We start from the raw sequence: 12531 nt of genomic DNA, 5'->3' as shown, positions 1-12531 counted from the left end.
TATTAAAAAGTAAGAGTCATACAGAGGAACCAATCTCCTATACCCTCCTGCTACCCTGGCTCAGTCACATTTAAATTCAAAAAATACTTCCAAATGCAGAGAGAAGAAAATTTTAAGTCTGCCAAGTACATTTTATTTTTAACCCAGCACTTAATTAGAACATACATCTCTAAGGTACAACAGTGGCAAGAATTCCATACTGTGCAGCGACATTAACGAGCAATTGTTGTCACTGAAACTGCAAGGTGAGCACACCTAAGCTCTTCATTAGCATGAGAAGAATTTGGTAATGATACTAGTATTAAAATGCATAGGCTCAAAAAGCATTAGAGTATTTTATAATCAGTCCACGAGGGTGGTAACAATGGCAATCAGTAGAGGTGGCATATACTGAACCACTACTTTCAACAAGCATTTAAATGTCTTCTCTATTTTGCCATCAAAAACCACACAGTTTTGATCCTGTTTGAATTATACCAGCCAGAACCACAGAATACGGCAAAATGTACTTGATTAGCACAAAAGATTACGTTAACTCAAATAATCCCTTTGAATTTTCATACCATTTCTTCATTTGTTGCTTGCTTGGATTCTGGAAAAAGTTGTTTTGAAGGTCGAACCACTGTCGGCATGATTTGATTATGAAGGGCTGTTTCCTCTTCAGTTGCTTCTTCTAAAATCTGTATTAAAATAATCCAACTAATGTATACATTCATTTACTTTTATTTTCTCATAATGTAATTTTCTGGCAAAAAAAATTACCAAGGGGCAATGATCTTTCTAAACAAGATCTTCTGTGAGAATTAAGTGTCTTAATTTTGCAGTTAACTTAAGATCCACTTAGTTATTTTATATGTTTATTATTTACATGTCACATCAAAACCTGTGACACTCAACATCAGAAAGCAGCAGATTAGGTCTTCAGATTCTTTTAGTTCTATGAATTGTTGCAGAGAACACATTGGGAACATTTTCATATTAAGGCTTCCTTTGACATGCAGGGATTTTCAGAAGCCCCCCCTTGTACAGTTACAGCTTGAACCAGCATATAATGCTTGTCTTGTATGTAACACTGCAGGAAATTTATTTAGACTGACGTTAAAAATATTGCTTCTTTTGAAACAAACAGGTACTTACCCATCCTATTGCTTCAAACATCTTCAAATCAAGTGGATCCCCAGACAGTACCCCTTCAATTTTTGTAAGGGAATGACAAGTTGCCATGCAAGCAACAAACTCAGACTTCAGCAGGCTCTCACTGCAAGCACTCTCTTCCGGTAAAAGGAAACTAAAACAATGAAGTTATAATATACTTAGCACTATAATTATTTATTATGAGCCAATTCAAAAGGTTTGTTTAGATTAATAGGAGAAAATGGACTGCACAAGTCTCTTCACTTGTATTTTCACACATAACAGAAAACAAATGAAACTGGAATCTTCAGAAACAGTCACAACTTTTGTCCCCTTCAAAAACTCCGTGTTAATTCACTGTCTAGTTTGATTCCTCATACAGAGACCTCTTACCACTTTGCACTTAACTCAGTTACCTTAGCTAATCCATTTTAGCAACCCAAAGAGTCATCACTTAGGAGGCCAGGATTAAGGCAAAACACGACACTTAACTGCATCAATTCTGCAGTATGAACCTAACAAGGTCTCAGACAAATTAAATTTTCCCTCAGCCTCATGAGAGTTAAAATTTTCATTACACCTAAATAATATTTTCAGTTGCATTCTTACAGACATGCAAATACATATGAGCTCACATAGAATTTTCTGTTCTATTCTGCTGAAGCTGTTAAAGCACAACTAAGTATCATATCTGCTATCAGTTCTGAGATTGTCCTCACCAAGCATTTTCCACCCGTTGAATTCCCCAGAGATCCAAGCCATCCTCAGTAAGTGTGCCAGTCTGCAAAATAAACCAAGGAGCATGGCAAGAAGAAAAAGCCTTTAAAAACTAATTATCCTCAGGTAAAGCAAAAATTAACAGCTAATTAACCAAATTACATCTAAAGAATTTATTTTATTCTGTTTTCACTTATAAATCAAGACCTCAGGACAGGAAATATAACAAAGTTCCAACTCTTAAATAACCTTCAAAAACATTCAAAGTGAGTATGTCCCTACCTGGAGACAGGACAAATGGAACAAGACCCTTGAAAACCAAATACAATAGCTCAATATCTGTCTATTCACAAGCTGGGGGCAATAGAAAACAGGTACTCAACTTTTAGTACTGCTTTCTTACATAGCTAAAACACTAACTGGAATATATTTAGAAAGAAAATAATAAATCTTCTGTGCATACTTAAGATTATTTATTTTTACATGAAAAAGAGGAAAATAAATTTTATCTAAGAATTAGCTAAAAGCAAAGGATTCTGGCTAGTGGTATTACAGTCCTTCATTCATATTTCTGTTAAGGAATATTAACAAAATATTCTGGTTTGGCTTCTCATTGAAATAAAGAGAACTAGAAATGAGTCTGACCTCACATGTCAATTTTCCAGAAGCCTGTGTACTAAATAAAACACTTAATAGACCCTAACACTGATATTTCTGGGGTGCCAGTATTAAGGCTGGATTTGGGACCCCTGAGACAGGAAAGAAGTTCTGTATTAACAACTTCTAAGAGCAGAGTTACAGGCAGTAAACACTGAATACCCAGAAGCTAAGAGGACAAAAATTATCTAACTTATACAAAAGTAATGAATTTTCCTGTAGTCACCAGTTTATACAAATCCCCATTTATAACACAATGCCTCCCCAGGTGACAGCACAAAGTTTCAAAATCCACCTAACCTTATCAAAACACACAAGATTCAGCTGGCCACAAATATTTATCCTTTGTGGGCTGATGCAGAAGATGCCAATTTTTTTCAGCCTTCTTTGTGCATAAACAATGCCAGCAGTCATGGCAGCAGGGAGTGCTGGAGGCACCGTGATGGTGATAATGTCCAGAGACTCGATGATGATGATATGAGCTGGAACCTGCAATTAAGGGCAGAGTTAATGAACATGAACTAACTAGAGATTCACTATCCCACTGAAGCCTTAGATCACTCTTACCTAAAGCAAAATCTAGGCATTGCTTTGCCCAGTACAGCATGTTCTGGATTGCCCAAAAACCTAGCACAATCTTCACTTAGCATCAGCAACCACAACAATCCAATCCCAAATTATCCACAACCCATAATGTCAATTTTGCACTTTTCCTGCCACTGCAATTATATGCTACTTTAAAACAGTGACTGAATAATTCAAACTCTTTGGAGAGAAAAAAACCTACAAGATTAACAGTTACCAATTTCTTGGTAAGGATTTTTTGCCTACAGCATTCTTTAGATGTGTTGTACCTTATTTTCCCCAGCTGGGTATCAGTCAGATGGTAATCCTACATATCAAAGATAAAAGTGTAGCAACTGGGTCAGCAGAAACTGAGGTAAATTCAAATTTCACTGTAATATATTCAAATTCTGCTTCTGTGTGCAATTTTGTTCCCAGTAAGCTTGTCCTTCTAGTTCCATTGATACAAAACGTAGCAAAGAAATCACCACTTAGAATCAAATTGTTTCTCATAATCTGACTGAAGTGTGTTTGAAATCGTGTTCAATCCTTTATTAAAATAAGACTGTTCCGGACAAGAAAAGAAAACATACCTCATTTAAGATGCTATTGACAACTGTGTAAAGAAACCCAATGCCTGCCACCACTACCAGAGACAGAAGAAACAAATAAGCATCTCTGTAGAGTTTAAAATCGGTTGGCTTTGGATACAGTATAGAACGAACAAGCTGTCCTTTAGCAGTACTAAAGCCTAGAAACAAAAAGGAGTAAATTATTAAAAGTATAAATAAGAGCAAGTCTATTCAAATTATTAAAAACCTCAATGAAACCCTTAAGCTACTCATTCCTTTAAGACTGTTTCTCAACATACATAACAGATGTTTAGCAATATGGTAATTAAGGTGCTTCAAAAATGTACGTGCACATCACACTAAGTGGTTCCCTCCCTATGGCAAGGACATGCAGCTGATGCAAATGAACCCTCAAACGGTTTAGCCCTTAGATTTCAGAGCCTATTGCTACAATATCCACGTTAGGTCTGCTGGTCTTAGGGACAGCTCCTTGACAGCTTCTCCATCTGCAAGCCCTCCCAGCAAAGGCTAAGCCCTCCACATTGATATCTAGCATACAAAATTCTACCAGAATTAAGTAGCTATTGCATCAGTCAAAGAGGATGAGTTCATCACAAGAGGAACAAGGTGTAAAAAGCCTCCAGGCTTTGAATTGGCTGCTGCAGAGTACAAACCATGAGCCTGTTCAAAGAAGTTGAGCATGTCTGTATGTACTTGAGTATTTAGCCATGAATGCTTTGTAATTTGACATAGCAATAAAAAAATAAATCAGAACTTCTTTTTATTTTTTAAAATAGTTTTGCAGAAGGTTCTGTAGCCACACAAGCAAGAACACACCAGGGTAGAACACTAACTGAAAGCCTTATGTGATGGTTTGAGAACACATTGGACATACAGGTAACTTCAGTGAACATTTCTGTTCTCTAAAACAAATTACCAGTTTTGAACTACAATAGGAGTGACAATGACATACAAACTAGCATATCCATGAACTGAGTTTCAGAAGGAAAAAAAAATGAATTCATTTAGCTCATTGGTATTTTGTGTATATTTCAGCTGTAACATAAAACATTTCATGTTAAAGGCTGAACTATGATGAGTGCTGCAAGCACAGTCCCAGCAGATCAACCTTACAGACCGATTTAAGACAAGGTTGAGACTACATGTCTTTGCGCACAACCATATGGAGCTCCGCTCTCCCAGAATTCTTTTAAGGACTAAATTTTCTACTATCTTCAATTTTGTGACATCTCCCTTCTTCAGATAAAGGGATTTTTACTTGTATCTCACTAGGTAAGAATTACTTTTGATAAAACTATCAGACATCTTAGTGGCAACAAGCTACAAGCATTGTGACATGTATCCACTTCTGTGGAGGGGGAAATTCCCTACTTGCCTAGAAGCCATCCCTGTAAACCAGACGGGAGAATTGAAAGGATTTTATACCCCTTTGCTCCTTTCTTTATATAGTCATACCAGGAAAAGTGTACTTGTCCATTGTGGGAAACTGTTCTTTCTTCCCCCAAGACTCACTGGGGGTAGCCCCCCAGTACTGGCTTGTGACATCCATACATAACATTTGAACAAGTTCCACAGAGTTAAATTAATCCTATTTGCAACACAGGAGCTAACTCTGACCTGTCATGGGCAAAGTCAGATTAAAAAAATGTAAGCGTAGTAAGACTTAGCGTGTTGGAAGCAGCTACAATACTCCTTGTAAGAGTTCCAGACCATGGTTTCAGATTTTAAAAAAGAGCCTTATGGTACCCACAGAGTAGAAGAATTAAGTCATCAGCAGTTCATTTCTGTTGCTGTTCACAACCCCCTGTCTGTATATATCCATCTGGCTGGGCACATAGCATTTCTTATGTAAGAAATAAAAGAAGCTGAGATGGATATTGCTTAGGGGGAGACTCCAGAAAAATAAGCCATTCCCCACTACACACCCAACACAACAGTATGCTAGACCTTTTCAAAGAGGCATATGTAGTTGAACCAACAAATCACAAAAGGCATCTAAACTACCTGAAAATGTGTAAGTTTTAAATTGATGCTAAAGACTGAGTCACTTTCTTGCTTGCCAACTGATACTCTCCAGGCCATCACTGAGTTCTATTATCGCTATAAGACATTTATCAAAATTATCTGGGGTACACTCATTTATCCAAGCTTAGCAACATTCTACACAATACTCCAAATTATCAGTTGACAAACACCTCAGAAGCAAACAGTATGCTAACAAGTGATAAACTTAACACTCAATACCTGTTCTCACTACTAGAGCTTTGACCAATTCTCCAGTATAAAAGCGGGTTTGGATGACATTGGTTCCACAGAACAAAGTATGTCGTTTATGCACTTCCGGGCTGTATATTTCATCTCCCATTGCTTTTGGACATTCTGAAGGATTTGGTAGATTAATCTTTGTGACAGGAACACTTTCACCTTAAATAGAAAAAAGAGTCTCTAAGAAAGAGCAAATAAGAATAGATTTTTTTTTTTCCCCTTCACAACTTCTTGGATACAATATAATCTCACTTCATCAGTACAGAAGTAGAGTTATGGAAGAAGTCATCTTCCTTTCAGCACGTTATTAAGTAGCCTCTCACTTATCGGCCTCAGCTCACCAGAAAAAACAGAAGCTGAAGAAAATTACTCTCAGCTCCTTTGGTAACTGAGTACACTCAAGTTAGGCCTGTAATCAATTTTTATCAGTTGCTAGTAGCAGCAAGAGGATTAAGTATACTGAAAAAAATTAACATGATAAAACAAAATCTCTGAATTGTTATTTTTTCTAAACACTGCCAGTTTGGACAGATTAAACCAGGAATAACAAAAAGTCCATCTTATTCACTGAAACTGTCTTTCAGCTGTCCTACATCAGGTTTCTGGTTTCAGAGTATGCAGGTACCACTTGAGTGGATTATTTCTGTTTTTAAATACAGCAGAACATTCCACTCACTACCTTCATTCTTGGAAGAAGCTAAAACCTTTGGGAAAAAGTTTTCTGAAGAAGCATACTGCAGAACTCAATCTGCACTGGGAACACCAAGTCAAGAGGCACAAAGACAAGTACCAAGGAGAAACCTTTTCAACCAGAAACCATCACTCATTTTTGGAGGTGCCAAGCAGTACCAGGTAGCTGTTGCAGATAAGCAGAACACAAAAATGTTCAGTACTTAGGAGCATATGTAAATGCAGTAACAAACACATTTCAAGCAAAACAGACGTATCCACTTCTGCTGCAGCATACTGGAAGCATGCACACAGGTATAAACTAATACAATTAGCCATGGAAAACTGTATCAACCTTACTTTACCTGTTAACATGCTTTCATTTACAATGCAAGTACCACTGAGAAGTACTGCATCACAGGGCATAATTGTCCCATTAGATGGAATCAACATAATATCTCCAGGCACAAGGTCAGTGGAAAGGATTTCTTCTATTTCTGAGTGTTAAAACACAAACAGGTTTACGTGAAAATAGCCACCATCTACAAAAACCTGATAAAGATCCTCACAGCTAAGATACAGATGTTGTCAACTAAGATTATGCTCTATTTTATTAATGGCATTATGAAAAGTTTCTTTAAAGATATAGAAAAAGCCACTGATAAACCTAATTCCATCACAGATTAAACTCTAGAACACATGGATACAGTTCATCATACCAAATGAAAGGAATCAAGCTTGTACAAAATATATTAAGAATTAACTAAAGTACAACTTCAGTTTAAAGACAAGTCCAACACAAATGCATGTCTTACAAAATAGTATCACACACCACAACCTAACCATCTTAAACTCTTGCGGTGTACAAATGAGCACAAGTCCAGAAATCAATTTGCAGCCCTGCTGGATAATGATTTGTAGTGGAAACCCAACACAGACAAATCTTTAAGCCAAGAAAGAAACCACAAAGACAATTACATATGTGGAGTGGTAGAGTATGAGAAACAGGAATAGGACAAGCACCTAATATAGAACAAACCTGATGCTCACTAAAAATACTGTCTAGAAGGATAATCTGGAACAGGTGATTATCCTGTCTCAATTCCACTTTGCAACTTCTCTTGTTCCCATGCAATTTTGCTAAGAAAAGTCAGCATTTCAAGCTGATCAAAGAAAGCAGACATGCACACCAACTTCACACTCACACTTAATGAGCCTTTTAAACTCAGCCTTCTAAACCACCTGTGAAATTTACCTTGGTCTCTGCAGACAGAAACCCTGACAATGCTGTGAGCTGCTACCATGTCATGTAGCATGACATATTGCTGTAAATGAGAAAAAAACCAGTTCATTATTTAAAAGCAAAGCTTGTCTTCTTCTAAATGCACACTATTTCTCAAGCAGAAATGATGAGATTTTTCAGTAACATTCTTTTACAACAAAATATTTCTCAAAACATTCTCTTGAACATAGTTTAGGATACTTATGGGCAAATAAAGTCTGAGTTCATGAACGTGTACAGATTCCTACTCTTAACAGTATTCTAAAAGCAAATACACACTGCCACTGTTAGAGAAATGTTTGGTCATCAACATATGTAAGTAAACACTGCAGTAGTGTTATTAACTTGAATAAAGGTAAGGGTTTTTTTTGTCTCAGGTCTGAATTCAGGGATTGCAATTTAAGGATAATTACGACACTGATTTGCATCAGCTACATCTAAGTCTGCAGAGAAAAATGCATCACCAATTTAACAATCCACACATTTGGCTAATGCTCAACTCCACTGGACTTTTTCAAACAGAAGGAAACAATGCAAGATGGAATCACTACTGTCAACACAATTTGGTACATAAACTTGTGTCCAGGTTTCAGTTAAGTCAGGTATTGCTTGTTACCTAAGTTCAACCTACTAAATCAACAGCATGCAAAGTCAGCAGAGAAGGGTCTTGAAGAGAACTGTAAACACCTACATTCTTTCAGCTCACAGAGGGAAAATCCATAAAAATATTCTACCTGTATACCTCTGAAAAAAAAAAATCTTAAAGATTTGTAGGTCATTTCACATTAAAATAAAGAAATCAGTAAAAAGCTGCAAAGATGCATGTTTTCTTTGAACTTACCTTTCTAATGGTGTAGAGTGAGCTAACAATGGATATTACAGACATGATGACAATTGCTAATGCATAGTAGTGATATTCATCAGTGATCCACAATATCACACTGAACAACTGAAAAATGTAAAAAGGGTTGAGAACCTAGAAGAATGACAGAACATGAAAGTTACACCAAAAGGCCACATGCATTCTCCATCAAAACATAGTCAGAATTATCCTTCTCCTCCATAGAGGAGATAAACCTTCCAGTTCTTTATACATTATTTTTGTCTGTTTTGCTAAATTGCTCCCTCCTTTTCACTGCTTCCTCAGCCCCTCAAAAGCACAGTTCTCACTAAAATTATGCAGGAATACATATATTTAAGACTGGGTGCATTTCCCCCTACACCTCAAAACAAAATTACAGGAACGTCTGATGCATCTTTAGTTACAAATCTTAAATTAATTTGGATATTATCTACTTCTTAATAAATGTGCTGACACCTCAAGTTCTTACTCCTTTAGTTCAGGTTGCCAATTTTCCTTGTTCAAAAGTGTCTATCATGCATTATTATACCACATGGATAACCAGTTAACTATTCAAATCCACCAGGAAAATGGAACAAATCCAACAAAGTACATGCAAGAACACATTTGATTCGATGCATATGTTTGCCATGTATAATCCCTGAGCTGGTAATGGATGATAATTTCAAACATAAAATGACTGATTGTAACAACAAAACATATGCAAACCCTCTCAAGAATTCTGATGCATTTTGTAATGTCCTTGCTAAGGCACCAGGTTGTGAACTCTTAAGAGCTTACAGCTAAGGCCTCTTAAGTTTGCAGAACTCAAAATAATCCATATAGTTTTGCTTTACAATGCTGGGCTCTGGGGGAAGGTTTCTGGTTTATTATTTGAAAAGTAATCCGAGAGTCTTCGTATTTACAGTAACTTTGAAAGATACAATTTTTTTTTTACATTTGTTTAAAGAAAAGATCTTACCTCTTTAATCAGAAGCTTAAAAATGGAAGGCACTTTCACAGCAATTTCATTTACTCCATAGAATGCTTTTCTGCATTAAGAAAAACATCAAAAGACAACTGAAATTTGTATCAGAAATCTTATTAACCCTAAAGTAATTCCATTAATATGAGAAAGCATAGAATATGTATTTATCATATTGTTTCAAAAGGCATCTATCAGAACACGTTTATCTAGTGAGATGATCCAATATGATGATAATTATTTTATACTTTAATTTAAACTGTAACTTAATCATTAGGTTATTTCATAAGATTTTCCTGAAAACTGTGTATAGGTCCAATGTTATTATACATGTCATTCTGAAAGCCAATATGGGATTCTCTAACCAAAGCCCAAACAACCCTTACCCTGCAGTAAGACACTATTTCCATGGCTCTGTATTATTCTTAGCATGGAAAAAAAAAAGCAAATAATGAAAAGGGGAACAAGAAACTAAGCTCTGATGGGATCTGAGTTAGTTAAATGACATTGACATGAAGAAGGCCTTAAAGGATGCTCTTAAGCAAAATGGTTTTACTGTAGGAAAAGAAATTGAAAGAAAATGGAATGATGATTAAGTAGCTATTTCCATGTTTTAAACTCTAAGGTGGACTCATTTGCAGAAAGAAAAAGAAAAAAAAAAGCCAGGAACACAACAGAATCCAAACTATTCTAGTTTGGCTACTGTATCAGTAAATTAGAATACCAATAACTGAGTACATATTTCCATATTCACAATTTATATTCCAGCTTGCTGTTCACATTTGAGAATAAAGAAACCCATGAACTATGTATCATTAAAGTTACATTTTAAAGGATTTTTCTAGACTAAGTTCTTCTCTACCTATGCACTTCAGCTGTGCCAGGCATATTTACACCATCTGTCTAAAAGAGCATATTAAAAAATTAGTATTTTTTTCCTCCATTTATGTCTTGACAACCAGAATGAAAAGTGTGAAATACATCTAGCCCAAATCAACCAGAGATAAATCCATGCAAGCCAGGGGACACACCTGTGATACTAACTAAGCTTTTACAACTAAAGCCAGTCTGGAGACCTGGCAAGATTATGCCTAATCTTCCTAAAATAACAAATTAGTTACAGTTCAGGCCAGGTTTGCTGCTTCCTGGTATCCAATATTCTTTGTTACCCATCTAGCACACTATCCCTCCTCACAATGACCACTAGGCCAGGGATGGGAAAGAAAACAAGAACTGGCAGAGGGATCTCCCTCTGCATTTCTTTCAAGCCCTCAGCAATCTGCAGCTTGACACAAACGAGCACCTTTCCAGCTAAAGAACTCTTGATGGACTATTCCACTGGGAATCAGTCTATTATCTCTGAACCCATATACCCCCTCTCAAAATGACAGTATTATATGCTAACATGTCACATAAAGGTGAGTTATGTAGAAAAAATGACTATTTTGTTTTACATCAACTGCCACATTTCACTGTGTACCTGCCAAAGCAGTTGAAAACTGAACTGCTTGCTATTCTTTCTGTACATTCTTTTTATTTCAAAATGTTAAGTAGTAAATACCATTTAAAAAATATATTCTGAATTAGTTTAAGCTATAGTTCCAATTTTCATGGTCAGTGTAGTTTGAAAAAGTAACTCAACACAGTATCAGAGTCTAGTTTGTACTCAATGTATAGGTAAGAAAAACAAGACTTCCATACATCTAACAGCTTTCTTTGAAGGAAGAGCCTGTCTGTAAACACTAATCACTCCATTGTCTTTAGTTAACACTTTGAGCACAGGTAATGGAACAAAAACAATTCTTCCCTCAAAGACTGTAACATTACCTGTAATCATGCATTCCCTTTGTCAATCCTGTGCTGTGTTCGTTGTGAAGTGAAGAACAGAACGTAGATTCATCTAGACCTCTAAGTAAAGAAAAAGTCATTGAGTTATTTAACAATCCTGACATTTAAAATTAATATTCTGTAACTCAGAAGAGCTAGGGCTTTGCCAAGAGTTAGTGCATTATTATAAAAGAACAAGGTGTCTAGATGACTGCTTTTCTAGCTGTTGCTGTCACAACTGCAGATACCCATGAGACGATAAAAGCAGCGCTCTCATTGACACTACATCAAAATAGACACACTTAAAAAATGAAGTAAAACACCAGCTTAACTATTATTCAAAGGCCTCTGAAAAAGTGAGCAAGTTTTATAAAACATTATATGAAATCAAATATGGATTAATATTTCTTCAAATGATCTTAATTTGTCTCTAGTAATGAAAGTATTTTAGAAAAAATTATTAATCGTTTTATCAAATAAATCCATCCTGAAGCTTTTTTGTAGCATTTTGCTATCAAAATATTATCCATGACTAGCTAAAGTACAGTATACAGCTTAAGTACTTCCTTATCACCAGAAGACTCATCTTCCCAGGACTTTTCTACCCACTGTGAAAGCAAATGTTGTCATTTAGCAGATCTGCAGATGCACACCAAAACACCATTATGTTAACAACTACGGGATCATTTCAACTACTAATTCAGTAAATGCAACATGTAATGCTCAATATCCAGGCATTTTCCACTGGACATACTTTAGACGCACAGGAAAATATCATTACCTTCCAAAAGGCTTTCACAGATGACATGAGAAAACCAGCACTATTCAGCACAAGCCTTTTTTTATATTGGGTATCTATTATCTACTAAAAAAGACGCAGAGTTGCCTCAGTGAAGAAAAAACTCTTTATTGTGCACATATAGTAACTATTATTCCCATTCTCTAGAACTCAGGGAAACCTTTGAACATCCATACAATTGCAAAGGCTGGGACCTCT

At 36.1% G+C, this 12531-nt stretch overlaps 1 protein-coding gene across 4 annotated transcripts in view; it reads right to left on the bottom strand.

The window, feature by feature from the left end:
- Positions 1–12531, bottom strand: part of ATP13A3 (ATPase 13A3) — a 59749-nt gene that overhangs the window by 18595 nt on the left and 28623 nt on the right. For all 4 annotated transcript variants that reach the window (XM_051626619.1, XM_051626618.1, XM_051626622.1 and 1 more), the window contains 11 exons: positions 11535–11615; positions 9705–9774; positions 8723–8857; positions 7855–7924; positions 6965–7096; positions 5910–6089; positions 3666–3823; positions 2809–2997; positions 1854–1915; positions 1138–1288; positions 564–680 (listed from right to left, as the gene is read on the bottom strand). In XM_051626619.1, coding sequence (XP_051482579.1) covers positions 564–680; positions 1138–1288; positions 1854–1915; positions 2809–2997; positions 3666–3823; positions 5910–6089; positions 6965–7096; positions 7855–7924; positions 8723–8857; positions 9705–9774; positions 11535–11615 — 1345 coding nt within the window. The remainder of the gene's footprint in view (positions 1–563; positions 681–1137; positions 1289–1853; positions 1916–2808; positions 2998–3665; positions 3824–5909; positions 6090–6964; positions 7097–7854; positions 7925–8722; positions 8858–9704; positions 9775–11534; positions 11616–12531) is intronic.

Source organism: Apus apus, chromosome 8 (genome assembly GCF_020740795.1).
Source record: "Apus apus isolate bApuApu2 chromosome 8, bApuApu2.pri.cur, whole genome shotgun sequence".
NCBI lineage: Eukaryota > Metazoa > Chordata > Aves > Apodiformes > Apodidae > Apus > Apus apus.
The sequence above is the reverse complement of the archived record's forward strand: the minus strand, read 5'-3'. Positions and strand labels throughout refer to the sequence as shown.